The sequence below is a fragment of the Ylistrum balloti genome, unplaced genomic scaffold (genome assembly GCF_031769215.1).
Source record: "Ylistrum balloti isolate Yb309-2 unplaced genomic scaffold, AGI_CSIRO_Ybal_v1 Utg370202, whole genome shotgun sequence".
NCBI lineage: Eukaryota > Metazoa > Mollusca > Bivalvia > Pectinida > Pectinidae > Ylistrum > Ylistrum balloti.
In genome coordinates this window covers 382,936-399,643 of record NW_026782176.1, presented here as the reverse complement: position 1 = coordinate 399,643, position 16,708 = coordinate 382,936, and the positions used below count along the sequence as shown (strand labels likewise).

Here is a 16,708-nt window from a genome sequence, read left to right as displayed (position 1 = left end):
ACAAGATATCTGTAACATTCAGAACAATTTATCTGTAACAGTCAGAACAAGATATCTGTAACAGTCAGAACAAGATATCTGTAACAGTCAGAACAAGATATCTGTAACAGTCAGAACAAGATATCTGTTACAGTCATAACAAGATATCTGTAACAGTCAGAACAAGATATCTGTAACAGTCAGAACAAGATATCTGTAACAGTCAGAACAAGATATCTGTAACAGTCAGAACAAGATATCTGTAACAGTCAGAACAGAACAAGATATCTGTAACAGTCAGAACAAGATATCTGAACAGTCAAAACAAGATATCTGTAACAGTCAGAACAAGATATCTGTAACAGTCAGAATATCAACAGAGAACAAGATATCTGTAACAGTCAGCACAAGATATCAGTAACAGTCAGAACAAGATATCTGTAACAGTCAGAACGAGATATCTGTAACAGTCAGAACAAGATATCAGTAACAGTCAGAACAGAACAAGATATCCGTAACAGTCAGAACAAGATATCTGTAACAGTCAGAACAGAACAAGATATCTGTAACAGTCAGAACAAGATATCTGTAACAGTCAGAACAAGATATCTGTAACAGTCAGAACAAGATATCTGTAACAGTCAGAACAAGATATCTGTAACAGTCAGAACAGTCAGATATCTGTAACAGATATCTGTAACAGTCAGTAACAGATATCTGTAACAGAACAAACAAGATATCTGTAACAGTCAGAATAACAGTCAGAACAAGATATCTGTAACAGTCAGAACAAGATATCTGTAACAGTCAGAACAAGATATCTGTAACAGTCAGAACAGAACAAGATATCTGTAACAGTCAGAACAAGATATCTGTAACAGTCAGAACAAGATATCTGTAACAGTCAGAACAAGATATCTGTAACAGTCAGAACAAGATATCAGTAACAGTCAGAACAGAACAAGATATCTGTAACAGTCAGAACAAGATATCTGTAACAGTCAAGAGATATCTGTAACAGTCAGAACAAGATATCTGTAACAGTCAGAACAAGATATCTGTAACAGTCAGAACAAGATATCTGTAACAGTCAGAACAAGATATCTGTAACAGTCAGAACAAGATATCTGTAACAGTCAGAACAAGATATCTGTAACATATCTGTAACAGTCAGAACAAGATATCTGTAACAGTCAGAACAAGATATCTGTAACAGTCAGAACAGAACAAGATATCTGTATATATCTGTAACAGTCAGAACAAGATATCTGTAACAGTCAAACAGTATCTGTAACAGTATCTGTAGAACAAGATATCTGTAACAGTCAGAACAAGATATCTGTAACAGTCAGAACAAGATATCTGTAACAGTCAGAACAAGATATCTGTAACAGTCAGAACAAGATATCTGTAACAGTCAGAACAAGATATCTGTAACAGTCAGAACAAGATATCTGTAACAGTCAGAACAAGATATATGTAACAGTCAGAACAAGATATCTGTAACAGTCAGAACAAGATATCTGTAACAGTCAGAACACGATATCAGAGAACAGAAGATATCTGTAACAGTCAGAACAGTAAGATATCTGTAACAGTCAGAACAAGATATCTGTAACAGTCAGAACAAGATATCTGTAACAGTCATAACAAGATATCAGTAGCAGTCAGAACAGCACAAGATATCAGTAACAGTCAGAACAAGATATCAGTAACAGTCAGAACAAGATATCTGTAACAGTCAGAACAAGATATCTGTAACAGTCAGAACAGAACAAGATATCTGTAACAGTCAGAACAGAACAAGATATCTGTAACAGTCAGAACAAGATATCTGTAACAGTCAGAACAAGATATCTGTAACAGTCAGAACAGAACAAGATATCTGTAACAGTCAGAACAAGATATCTGTAACAGTCAGAACAAGATATCAGTAACAGTCAGAACAAGATATCTGTAACAGTCAGAACAAGATATCTGTAACAGTCAGAACAAGATATCTGTAACAGTCAGTATCTGTAACAGTCAGAACAGAACAAGATATCTGTAACAGTCAGAACAAGATATCTGTAACAGTCAGAACAAGATATCTGTAACAGTCAGAACAGAACAAGATATCTGTAACAGTCAGAACAAGATATCTGTAACAGTCACAACAAGATATCTGTAACAGTCACAACAAGATATCTGTAACAGTCAGAACAAGATATCTGTAACAGTCAGAACAGAACAAGATATCTGTAACAGTCAGAACAGAACAAGATATCTGTAACAGTCAGAACAAGATATATGTAACAGTCAGAACAGGATATCTGTAACAGTCAGAACAAGATATCTGTAACAGTCAGAACAGAACAAGATATCTGTAACAGTCAGAACAAGATATCTGTAACAGTCAGAACAAGATATCTGTAACAGTCAGAACAAGATATCTGTAACAGTCAGAACAAGATATCTGTAACAGTCATAACAAGATATCAGTAGCAGTCAGAACAGCACAAGATATCAGTAACAGTCAGAACAAGATATCTGTAACAGTCAGAACGAGATATCTGTAACAGTCAGAACAAGATATCTGTAACAGTCAGAACAAGATATCTGTAACAGTCAGAACAAGATATCTGTAACAGTCAGAACAAGATATCTGTAACAGTCAGAACAGAACAACAGAACAAGATATCTGTAACAGTCAGAACAAGATATATGTAACAGTCAGAACAGGATATCTGTAACAGTCAGAACAAGATATCTGTAACAGTCAGAACAGAACAAGATATCTGTAACAGTCAGAACAAGATATCTGTAACAGTCATAACAAGATATCAGTAGCAGTCAGAACAGCACAAGATATCAGTAACAGTCAGAACAAGATATCAGTAACAGTCAGAACAGAACAAGATATCTGTAACAGTCAGAACAAGATATCTGTAACAGTCAGAACAAGATATCTGTAACAGTCAGAACAAGATATCTGTAACAGTCAGAACAAGATATCTGTAACAGTCAGAACAAGATATCTGTAACAGTCAGAACAAGATATCTGTAACAGTCACAACAAGATATCTGTAACAGTCAGAACAGAACAAGATATATGTAACAGTCAGAACAAGATATCTGTAACAGTCAGAACAAGATATCTGTAACAGTCAGAACAAGATATCTGTAACAGTCAGAACAAGATATCAGTAACAGTCAGAACAAGATATCTGTAACAGTCAGAACAAGATATCTGTAACAGTCAGAACAGAACAAGATATATGTAACAGTCAGAACAAGATATCTGTAACAGTCAGAACAAGATATCTGTAACAGTCAGTGAGATTAGCAGTATGGATAGTGATAATAGTTTGACAGGAGTCAACGGTCTTATGTAACTTACTTAAGGGAAGAGTGCAGCTTGGCTGCTTTACTGGTGAAGTCTTCCCAGATGAAGCTGCTACCCTGAAACATAAATAAAAAGACCCCGGTAATAACAAAGTTTTATTTATATATGTAATCTAATAAAAAGACTATTGGTCAGATGGCTCAGTCGCCTTTCACCTAGATGTGCGGAGTTTGATTACCGCACAGACGTGAAAAGATATGGGTATGGGTTTTCCCTTCCCCTTTGTACTCCGGTTTTCCCCTTTGTACTCTGGTTTTCCCTTTGTACTCTGGTTTCCCCCTACAGTAAGACCCCTCCCACGCTTCCATAAGTTGGAGGAACTTGTTTTGCAATTGTTGTAAAAATAATAAAGTTTAGTGTTGAAATGTTGGTATCAGTTTACTGCAAATTTTAGTTTTTTTTAAATCAAAGTTCTTGAAGTACTGCAGACAGATTTTATAATGCTACAGTGTATCTTTGGTCTCTGTGCAGCTATATTAGACGCCCTGTACTGTAAAGAATGGTCACCATATCAGCAGTAGGCAGTGTTCTCCTTCTCACAGACACACACATGAATCACATTCTCTGTAAATCACACATTTTCTGATCTTGACAAGAACTACAGATGCAGATTTCTGGTTTTTGGTGTTATAGATATCTCCAAACACCTTTGATTTCAATGTAATATCCTTGCCAACTGGTGAAAGAAAACAACAAAACATCTGGGGTTTTTTTTTCATTCTGTAACAATAGATTTAAAATATCATTTCATCTGGATCATACTTGAAGCCTTTTGAATCCTAGAATCATCAACCATTCATTGGAATTTTAAAATGGTAAAATCATATCAAATAACACTACCAGGTCTTTGGGCATGCATCATGATTCCACTATTTTTCAAATAGTGCCACCGGCAGATGCTTGAAATTTTTTTTAAATCATAAGTTTGGTATTGATTCAACAAGTATATTGAAAGTTCAAGGTCTTTATTTCCATAACACAACTGTTATATTGATCCAAGCACTTCAAAATATGTAAATGATGTTCAGGATATATATATGTATTCAACATTCAGTCTGGATGATGTTACACATTTTTAAAATCTGATACTCCGATACTTACAATGTCATAAATATTCTTGAATCTAGAAGTCTTTTACAACCCAAGTGTGACTTGTACTAGTTTATACAGAATATGTAGAACATTTGTTGGCATGTTAAAAGTTGTACAATAACACAAACGATGACAGATTTTACATCACTGTATTATTTTGTATCAAATACATCCCTGACTTGACTATAAAAAAACACTTTGTTTCTTTTTTTGATCCGGTTACTACAGATGCTCAACGTAAAAAGCTCCGGCCCATTGTTTTTAGGTGAATCAGGCAGATCAGGCCTGGACACTGCCAAAAACTGATGTCTGTTCTCTGGATTGACTGAGGAATATTGACTAGAAGAGTCCTTGGAAATGTTGGCAGTATCATATCGTGTGAAAATGCTTGTATTTCTAGGACTTTTCAGCCATAGGTATAAATAATCCCCCGATTGCACTACAAGACAGCCATAACTACTGAACACTTCACAAGTTACAGAAAGTCTAAGGCGACCTACTACAATGAAAATTCATATAAAGAGTATACCGACAGATGGTTTTAACCATCTTTAATAAAATGTGAAATTGAGCTAACAATCAAATCGGCATACCACAATATCAGTGGCCCAGACGTCCGGAACAAATCAAGTCACATCAAGAGCTGGCTGCTATACAACCATTACTAGTGAGAAAATATTTAGTAACTTCTTTTTGTCAAATGTCATAAACATCATCATACCTGTGTTATAACTACAGTGATAGAGACCCCTGTGTTATAACTATAGTGATAGAGACCTCTGTGTTATAACTACAGAGATAGAAACTTCTGTGTTATAACTACAGAGATAGAAACTTCTGTGTTATAACTACAGTGATAGAGACCTCTGTGTTATAACTACAGTGATAGAGACCCCTGTGTTATAACTATAGTGATAGAGACCTCTGTGTTATAACTACAGTGATAGAGACCCCTGTGTTATAACTACAGTGATAGAGACCTCTGTGTTATAACTACAGTGATAGAGACCCCTGTGTTATAACTACAGTGATAGAGACCCCTGTGTTATAACTACAGTGATAGAGACCCCTGTGTTATAACTACAGTGATAGAGACCCCTGTGTTATAACTACAGTGATAGAGTGATACCCTCTGTGTTATAACTACAGTGATAGAGACCTCTGTGTTATAACTACAGTGATAGAGACCTCTGTGTTATAACTACAGTGATAGAGACCCCTGTGTTATAACTACAGTGATAGAGACCTCTGTGTTATAACTACAGTGATAGAGACCTCTGTGTTATAACTACAGTGATAGAGACCTCTGTGTTATAACTACAGTGATAGAGACCTCTGTGTTATAACTACAGTGATAGAGACCTCTGTGTTATAACTACAGTGATAGAGACCCCTGTGTTATAACTACAGTGATAGAGACCTCTGTGTTATAACTACAGTGATAGAGACCTCTGTGTTATAACTACAGTGATAGAGACCTCTGTGTTATAACTACAGTGATAGAGACCTCTGTGTTATAACTACAGTGATAGAGACCTGTGTTATAACTACAGTGATAGAGACCCCTGTGTTATAACTACAGTGATAGAGACCCCTGTGTTATAACTACAGTGATAGAGACCCCTGTGTTATAACTACAGTGATAGAGACCTCTGTGTTATAACTACAGTGATAGAGACCTCTGTGTTATAACTACAGTGATAGAGACCCCTGTGTTATAACTATAGTGATAGAGACCTCTGTGTTATAACTACAGTGATAGAGACCCCTGTGTTATAACTACAGTGATAGAGACCTCTGTGTTATAACTACAGTGATAGAGACCCCTGTGTTATAACTACAGTGATAGAGACCTCTGTGTTATAACTACAGTGATAGAGACCCCTGTGTTATAACTACAGTGATAGAGACCTCTGTGTTATAACTGTGATAGAGACCCCTGTGTTATAACTACAGTGATAGAGACCTCTGTGTTATAACTACAGTGATAGAGACCTCTGTGTTATAACTACAGTGATAGAGACCTCTGTGTTATAACTACAGTGATAGAGACCTCTGTGTTATAACTACAGTGATAGAGACCTCTGTGTTATAACTACAGTGATAGAGACCTCTGTGTTATAACTACAGTGATAGAAACTTCTGTGTTATAACTACAGTGATAGAGACCCCTGTGTTATAACTACAGTGATAGAGACCCCTGTGTTATAACTATAGTGATAGAGACCCCTGTGTTATAACTACAGTGATAGAGACCCCTGTGTTATAACTACAGTGATAGAGACCTCTGTGTTATAACTATAGTGATAGAGACCTCTGTGTTATAACTACAGTGATAGAGACCCCTGTGTTATAACTACAGTGTTATAGTGATAGAGACCTCTGTGTTATAACTACTGTGATAGAGACCACTGTGTTATAACTACAGTGATAGAGACCTCTGTGTTATAACTACAGTGATAGAGACCTCTGTGTTATAACTACAGTGATAGAGACCTCTGTGTTATAACTACAGTGATAGAGACCTCTGTGTTATAACTACAGTGATAGAGACCCCTGTGTTATAACTACAGTGATAGAGACCTCTGTGTTATAACTACAGTGATAGAGACCCCTGTGTTATAACTACAGTGATAGAGACCTCTGTGTTATAACTACAGTGATAGAGACCTCTGTGTTATAACTACTACAGTGATATAAACTTCTGTGTTATAACTACAGTGATAGAGACCTCTGTGTTATAACTACAGTGATAGAGACCCCTGTGTAATAACTACAGTTTAGTGCTATATTTGTAATCATACACACTTCGGCACTTGGATGGTGCTTTAATACTTTACATTAGTAAATGATTCATATCCTTGGCCGGTGGTTTTGTTCCTGTTGATAAGTTTATCAACATTCCTCATCAGTTCTCCTTATGCATACACATCAGCCAATGTGAGAGCCTTCTGTTCGTAGTCACAGATGTCAGTTGTATACAGGAAAAAAGGCTAATTCATTGTTGAAAACTTTGTGTACTTATATCGTGTGGCCTGCTGAACCATGTCTACTACTGTTGCTGTCTGTACTGTGCAGCAAAAAAATCCTGTCTGGTCATATTTTGTACTAATTAAAGCTTTAGTTTTTTAATTATGCCTGTATTACCTGTGTTGTCTGTAAGGAATATCATCAGATGTTGTACATCGTACTTACATCCTAACCACAGTTGTTAGTAATGATCAATTACTGGAAAAATAAGACAAATATTCTATTTCTTGTAAAATGTAAGGTCAAACAGTCGAGACTGAGGCACAATTTTATCAAAATGATAGATCTCCCGAGTGTATCTGAAGAAATACACCTCGTGTATGAACTCCTGCCAGTGACCACTTTAAACAGCTGTCACAACTACGCTTGACATCTTTGTTCACCTGGTACATGTGCACACATTCAATTAATACCTATTATTTTCACATCAGTCCTGACCTCGCAAAAGAGCTCTAACTAACTACATTGACTGTGCTATTGTGTAATGTTTTCAGGCAACCTCACCTATTCCTTCAGCTAGTTTAATAAGAGCTATCATCACAGCTTAAATGCTATGATAACACCATAATTTGAGCATGCCATGTTCATAAAAAAGAATTATCTAAATTCCTGGGGTTTGTGGGAGATGTAATCTCTATCCTAACCATGCCATCCCTGAGCCATATAACCTAATTATCGAACTACAGGAATTAAATTTGATCTTGAATTAAAATCAAATGATTAGTTACTTCAAATTTTCTACATATAAGTTAAACTCTGCTAATTAAAACTCCTCAGTATCCAGTCGATAGTATTCACGTAATCAGAGGTTGGTCATAGACCGTCAGGTAGCAACCATGTGTGACCATCCAGTGTGTGTTAATACCCAATGTCTGTGACCACCCAGTGTCTGTGAACTCACAGTGTCCGTGAACACACAGTGTCCATGACTGCCCAGTGTCCCTGAACGCACGGTGTCTGTGACTGCCAAGTGTCTGTGACCACCAAGTGTCCATGAACACACAGTGTCCGTGACTGCCCAGTGTCCGTGAACGCATGGTGTCTGTGACCGCCAAGTGTCCGTGAACACACAGCGCCTGTGACCACCCAGTGTCTGTGACCACCCAGTGTCCATGAACGCACTGTGTCTGTGACCACCCAGTGTCTGTGAACACAGAGTGTCAATGATCGCCCAGTGTCCGTGAACACACAGTGTCTGTGACCGCCCAGTGTCCATGAATGCACGGTGTCTGTGACCACCAAGTGTACATGAACGCACAGCGTCTGTGACCACCCAGTGTCCATGAACGCACTGTGTCTGTGACCACCCAGTGTCCGTGAACACAGAGTGTCAATAATCACCCAGTGCCCATGAACGCACGGTGTCTGTGACCGCCCAGTGTCCGTGAATGCACGGTGTCTGTGACCGCCAAGTGTAAGTGAACGCACAGCGTCTGTGACCACCCAGTGTCCATGAACGCACTGTGTCTGTGACCACCCAGTGTCCATGAACGCACTGTGTCTATGACCACCCAGTGTCCATGAACGCAGTGTCTGTGACTACCCAGTGTCCATGAACACAGGGTGCGTGTGACTGCCCAGAGTCCATGAATGCACTGTGTCTGTGACCGCCCAGAGTCTGTGAACACAGGGTGTCTGTGACTGCCCAGCGTCCGTGAACACACGGTGTCTTTGAAAGTCCAGTGTCTGTGAATGCACGGTGTCTGTGACTGCCTAGCGTCCGTGAACACAGGGTGTCTGTGATAGCCCAGTGTCCATAAATGCACAGCATCTGTGACCACCCAGTGTCCATGAACGCACAACGTCTGTGACCACCCAATGTCTGTGACTGCAAATTTATGTGAACACACAGGGTCTGTGACCATCTAGTGTCCGTGAATACAGTGTCTGTTACCGTCCAGTTTCCGTAAATGCACCGTGTTTGTGAAAGTCCAGTGTCTGTGACCGTCCAGTGTCCATGAACGACGGTGTCTGTGACCACCCAGTGTCTGTGACTAACCAATGTCTGTGACCACACAGTGTCTGTGACCGCCCAGTGTCTGTGAACACACAGTGTCTGTGACCAACCAGTGTCTGTGACCACCCAGTGTCTGTGACCAAGCAATGTCTGTGACCACCCAGTGTCTGTGACTGCCCAGTGATTATTGCATTGAAGTTTTGACTAACCAAAAAATTGCAATGTCATAAATTTTAAAATTGATCCAACATGGCACTTGTTCATTTTAATAACAAAATCTTGCATGCAACATGTGTTGCTGACAATGATGATAGAATAATGCATGGTGTGTATTGTCTTATTTCAACATCTTCACATGACAATTAATAAAATGTTGATTCCATGTCTAATGTACATTGGTTATTTATTAACCTCATCTACTAATTCAAATCAGTAAATGTAAAGGGAGAGAATAAAGCTTCTTCATTCATACCTTCCCACTAAATATGTGCCATTCTGTTGTTTTTTGTTTTCACTAAACAACTGAACTATGATGTCATAACTATATTGATACAAAATACATTTCATGAAGAGTATACAATGTATACATTCAGAACTAATTATAGATTTACTTTTCATTTGAGATAGAAGTGCTCATAACAACAACAATACAATATTGTGTTGCTGGTAGGACAGGTCCGTGGTGGTACTTGATGTGACAACAAGAACTTAAGAGCGTGCATATTTACTGTCCCTTACTCTAGTAGAAGTCCTTCATAGTGTATGTATTTTTGAAAACATAATTATTCAGCTTAATAAATGCAAACTTAATGTCCATGTGCATTCAGGTAGCTGCTTCTGTAAGACCACTTCACTACAACAAATATCTAGCTGTCAGTGACATGGTTCTCACTTCGATCCTTCAGCAGCTGTTTATGAACTTCCGGTATCCAAGCTCCTAGCCTTTCAGGAATCTTTTCCTTTCGAGACTTGGCTCATTTTCATTTGCAGCATACACTCACACATACATAAGTAAGAATTTCGAAACATTTCAGATATATCTCTGAATCCTTCACACTGTTTGTGACGGAAACTGATGAAGTTTTTAATATTTTTTGATGCCTCATTAACCACAGGGGAGTTAAGTACGTCTTATAAGTGCTAAAATCAACTCTTAATTATTGGTTTAGAACCAGTGGCTTTGAAACATCTTTGTTCAATATCGCTTCCTAAAAACGATTCTCCCCTCCCCATCCAACTCCCAGAATAGGCGACCCCTCTGAAAAGGGGCGGCACCCTGTGCAGTCAATCCCCCCGCTGTGCCAGAAGCCCCGTACTATGCATGGTTATACTAGAGGTTACGTAGTACATACCCTCATGTCGTTGACTATGGTTTGGAACAGTCCTCCAAGAGCTGTGCAGTCCTTGTCTATACCATCCATGGTAACTGTTATCAAATGAATGCTATAACGAAATCTTAAAGAAACTGTTGAGCCCCGTACGTTGGGTTAGTTGAATCCGTGATTATCTACACTTCCGTTCTAAACAAAGATGAAGACAACGGTGATTTTAAGTAATAATCCACTCCGAACCAGATAGGTATTTCATCTGCTAAGGGTTAGCATCACCCCAAGGTACTACTTCGCCAACACCGACAGAGTGACAGATCGGCCATATCTTCATGTACAAATAATCCACATTTTCTGAACAATCAGCGGTTCGTGTTCCTCCGTTTCCGCTGTGAGAAAAATTACACACACGACTAGATACCACGTGATACCGTCATGACGTTTTGATTGGCCGAGTCTAACAGTGACGTCTAGACAGACCCATTCATCGTGGCCTACTTTTCTCTAGACATGTTCGCGAGAAGCTCTGTGTTGGTGTGGCTGCGTTGTTGGCCCTGTTATAAATCATAAAATAAAACAATGATAATAGTAAGTAAGGAAGGACAACAGTAAAGTAGCAACAGGACATAAGACTGACTCTAAAAGTGTGCGGATAAGATCGAACGGCAGGAATCTCAAGGATATGCTAATAGAAATGAAAGTAAAAAAAAATCTATTTTTAATAGATAAAACACATGACCAGTACCTGCGGATTCTGAGAGAATGCAAATATTTTTAATCCACTATAACAATGGCGGATCCAGGGAGGGTGGGGCGCACCCTCTTAAATAACACATGAACTGGGTGGAGGGACGCACCCTCTTAAATCACAAACGAACTGGGTGGAGGGGCGCACCCTCTTATATCACAAACGAACTGGGTGGAGGGGCGCACCCTCTCATATCACAAACGAACCGGGTGGAGGGGCGCACCCTCTCAAATCACACACGAACTGGGTGGAGGGGCGCACCCTCTCATATCACACACGAACTGGGTGGAGGGGCGCACCCTCTCAAATCACACACGAACTGGGTGGAGGGACGCACCCTCTTAAATCACAAACGAACTGGGTGGAGGGGCGCACCCTCTTAAATCACAAACGAACTGGGTGGAGGGGCGCACCCTCTTAAATCAAAAACGAACTGGGTGGAGGGGCGCACCCTCTTAAATAAAAAATGAACTGGGTGGAGGGACGCACCCTCTTAAATAACACACGAACTGGGTGGAGGGGCGCACCCTCTTATATCACAAACAAACTGGGTGGAGGGGCGCACCCTCTCATATCACAAACGAACTGGGTGGAGGGGCGCACCCTTTCAAATCACACACGAACTGGGTGGAGGGACGCACCCTCTTAAATCACAAACGAACTGGGCGGAGGGGCGCACCCTCTTAAATCAAAAACGAACTGGGTGGAGGGGCGCACCCTCTTAAATCAAAAACGAACTGGGTGGAGGGACGCACCCTCTTAAATCACACACGAACTGGGTGGAGGGGCGCACCCTCTTAAATCACACACGAACTGGGGACACTATTTGTTAGTATTCATGAAAAAAATTGGACCCTGATTATCTGATACTTTGCAATTTCATCGACAAATTTCTTTACTGTTACTACCTTAAGATGCGCTTTAGCTTTCACTCTTTTAAGTAGGAAAGAACGGGCCTGAATATTGATTAATCATTCATATGTGGAGCACGGTCCCTTGTTATTTTCAATTGTTTCAATTTAGAACATGAAGTAGCGACCACAAGTTGCCTTTCCGGTTAGTCTCCAAATCAGACATGGATAAAAAAAGCTTCGACGAAAATCTAGCCTTTGAAATTTTGTTAGATCATTGGTCGAAATCCAAGATAATATGTATTCTATTGTAGATGTTTTTTTTTTTTTTTCAATTCACAATACCCAAAACTGAAAACCAAATACTCTGTACCAAGGAAAACCGAAGCGTACACATTTTTGAAAAGAATCCATACGTTTCTATCAAGATATAGCAGCAAAAAGCCTTTTCATTCAAAATCCAAGAAGCGATTTTATCTTATCAGATGTCGCAGTTTTAAAATTGCATTTGCCCAGCTACGGACAGAGGAAAATCTACAAATGATGAGAATTATCTCTAGAGCTCCTAGCAAGAAACAGCAATAAGAGATTTCGAGGGATATCGTTTTGAATGATATCAAAGGCAGACGAGGGGTCTCCAGGCGCGTAGTTGCCTTTACGCAAATACACTGCTGTATAACATCATTTTCAGAAAACAAACTATATATTACGCTATCCTGATTTCTGTCCATGATCAACCTCCCAAACCCTCTCCCGGGGCTTCACCCCTGGATCCTACAACCCCGATTGGCTACAAGTCCAGTTCAGGAATAGAGGTAAAATTGGAGCTGAAAGCGTGAAAAAAGAGGAAGGGAGTTTTCGAGTAAAAAAATGCCCCCCTCCCCCGACGAAATCCTGAATCCGCCCCTTGATTATTACCTTGATCGCTTGAAAAAGGGCCAACATCACACCATATGTTTAATGACATATACATATCATCAAAATAGTACATAGGCCTGCAGACCAATCAGTCTGCGGTAACAAAATGTGGAGTTTTTAAGGGGTTATGTATCAGTAGAAAGATAACTATATTCTGGGTACTCATACATATCAGAAGCCTGAATGATATAACAGGGTATTTACTACACATGTTACATGCTGACGCTGTCTCACATAACAAACTCGCCACGAAACGTAAGTCGGTCACAGGAGTGGGTAAATTTACGTATATTCTTGGAAAAAACTGGAATGAATAAATCGATATTCTATATGAGACCAAAAATTACCTGTCTGTGTTTCCTGTTTCTGCCTGAAAATATAGGGTCGATAAGATAGGGATTTTGTTTAAAAAATATGTTTGGTTGTTTTTTATACTAATTCTCATGTATAGCGCACCCTGATAAGAGAATGGTTTATACCCAGGTGTCATGTCAGGAATGTGTAAGTGCCGTGTTTGATTTAGACATATTTTATTGAACAATTTCAAGTGGATTGGGCACAAGTTTTCCAACTTATATCAAGCCGTTTCCCCCATAAAATGTGACAAAATACAAGTTGACAATACAAAACGACATGTATAAATACAAAATTACACATAGAGAGAGAGAGAGAGAGAGAGAGAGAGAGAGAGAGAGAGAGAGAGAGAGAGAGAGAGAGAGAGAGAGAGAGAGAGAGAGAGAGAGAGAGAGAGAGAGAGAGAGAGACAGAGAGAGAGAGAGAGAGAGAGAGAGAGAGAGAGAGAGAGAGAGAGAGAGAGAGAGAGAGAGAGAGAGAGAGAGAGAGAGAGTCATTCATACAATGTATGTTTTGTAAACTCTTCAATGCATTCGAGCTATTCTAAAGTCAATCACATCCAGTGCCTTATCCCACTTTCTCCTGTCATCCGGGTCCTTGGAATACTCACCACTAGTGGGTCGGAGTGAGTAGAGACATTTAACATTTTATTTTAGGTTACCATGTATTAGTAACTGCAGGTCTAGTGGGTTAGCTTTCAGTAAAGAATTACTCTCTGATCTCGCATAATTATTACAAGTGAAGAAGTAGTGATAAGTGTCTTCAAGAGGATGTCCGCATTGTAGTGACGGTAATCTATTAAATTGGACATGAAAAACGTCATTTTTTAAAGTACTATAATTATTCTTAGTCGAGCATGCAGTGTATTAGCTTTCTAATTACCAATTAAATAATAAGTTGGAACTATTACAGGGGTTCGAATGGAATTTCAAAAAACTGAATAAGAAACACATCGTCTAATTTCAAGGTCAAATTGGTTCCAAAGTCGGATAGTAGAAAAGTAAAAAAAAGTTCGGTAGATGTAGACGGAAATTTGACAAAGAATATTTTTGAACATCGCGGAGGTTAAACTGTGAATTTTCTGACACTAACTGAAGAAATAAAGAGGAGAGATGATTAGGTGTGAGTTTGCTACTTATTTTGTAGAATAGCTGAAGTTTTCTTCTAGAGCCTCGTTCTGATAGCGGTTCTAAATCACTTTCGATATAGAGAGATTCTCTGCTGCTATATGCTGATGAACCTGTAAACATTCGAGCGGATTCTATCTGAAGTTTTTCCAGTTTGTCCGCGTCACTGAGAGAACATCCATCCCGTACAACAATATTCTAATAATGGTAATATGAATGTTTCATAGATTTTGACTAAAGTTAGTCTATTCAACATGTGTTTATGTTTAAAGAGAATACTTACCTGTTTGGATGCATTATTACAAATATTTTCTAATCCATTTACAATTTTCATCTAAAATTACTCCTTTGTGCTTATGATGACCAACAAAGTCAACACCCACATAATTGGATTAGATATCAAGGACACGATCATGTTCAATGTTAGAAATAAGCAAAGCTTCCGTTTTAAAGGGATTAAATTTGATGAGCCACTTTTATTCAGTTATTCAGTTATCAATTTCAGTTATCAAGTTCAAAAGGGAACTTCCGGAACACAATAATGAAGTACCGTCGGTAAACAGTTTGGAGAGGCTTTCGAGGTAATCGGATATATCGTTAATAAAAAACCGACTAATCCGACCGTCCGTCGAGCGGCCGACCATGAGTTACCTCTCCTCGTAAAGACTGTCTAATCCGACCGTCCGACGAGCGGCCGACCACGAGTTAGCACTCCTCGTAAAGACCTACTAATCCGAAAGACCAAAGAGCGGCCGACCACGAGTTACCACTCCTCGTAAAGACTGTCTCATCCGACCGTCCGACGAGCGGCCGACCACGAGTTACCTCTCCTCGTAAAAAACCGACTAATCCGACCGTCCGTCAAGCGGCCGACCATGAGTTACCTCTCCTCGTAAAGACTGTCTAATCCGACTGTCCGACGAGCGGCCGACCACGAGTTACCACTTCTCGTAAAGACTGTCTAATCCGACCGTCCTGCGAGCGGCCGACCACGAGTTACCACTCCTCGTAAAAACCGATTCATCCGACAGTCTGAAGAGCGGCCGACCATGAGTTACCACTCCTCGTAAAAACCGACTAATACGACCGTCCGACGAGCGGCCGAACACTGTGGCGAGTTAAAACTTCTCGTAAAGACTGTCTAATCCGACCGTCCGACGAGCTTCCGACTACGAGTTACCACTCCTCGTAAAGACTGTCTAATGTGACTGTGGAATAAGACTGTGGAATAAGACTCCAGAATATACATTTGATAAAGCCGATATTTTACACATAAAGTTAATACCAGTTATATACCCGGTTACTTTTCATCGAATGGCGACCGCCATGTTGCCACATACATGAAGGTGACGATCTCGTGAAAATGATGTCAAACGTTTATGTGAATCAGTTGCCTCAAAGTACGTCAGCAAACAAAACACGAGTAAAATCAACACAGATCTAAACTTTCTTTGCCAAAACCTTGAGAAAAAATATGATCGGTAGATAGAAAAAGTAAAGATTGAAAACTACATCAAATTTCTGATGTATTTATGCATAACTCGCGATGATATAGCCCAATTGGTGTGACGTCACAAGTTCAAAGACGGAAGCAGTCACGTGCATGGAGGGTTACGCGAGCTCGAGAACAGCCATAAATATTTTTTCAAGTTTTAGGAATCAGATTAAACTGAAAATTACACTATGCATGCAGAACCGTCGGTATCCAGCCTTATGAACTTTACCAGTGTTTTCAGGCATTAAGCTTATATATCTAAGTAAATGATGGAAAAATAAGTTTGCAATCATTTTACTTATTAGCGACACCTCGTGCCCGTTTTTCTTTTGCAAAGTTATAAGATATAGAGAATTATCAGTGAAAATTAGAATAACTTAAACGTTGGTTTCTGTTGCTTTTAGACGAAGTATATCACATATTTACATGTATCATTACAAATTA

The 16,708-nt window shown here is 39.3% G+C and overlaps 1 protein-coding gene across 4 annotated transcripts in view; it reads right to left on the bottom strand.

The window, feature by feature from the left end:
• The window catches only part of LOC132551495 (protein MTSS 2-like), a 62,317-nt gene extending 51,174 nt beyond the window's left edge, over positions 1-11,143 (bottom strand). For all 4 annotated transcript variants that reach the window (XM_060215639.1, XM_060215641.1, XM_060215642.1 and 1 more), the window contains exons 1-2: positions 10,796-11,143; positions 3,359-3,420 (exon numbers count right to left, since the gene is read on the bottom strand). In XM_060215639.1, the coding sequence (XP_060071622.1) occupies positions 3,359-3,420; positions 10,796-10,864 (131 nt within the window). In that variant the 5' untranslated portion in view covers positions 10,865-11,143. The remainder of the gene's footprint in view (positions 1-3,358; positions 3,421-10,795) is intronic.
• Between the last annotated feature and the right edge of the window lie 5,565 nt (positions 11,144-16,708).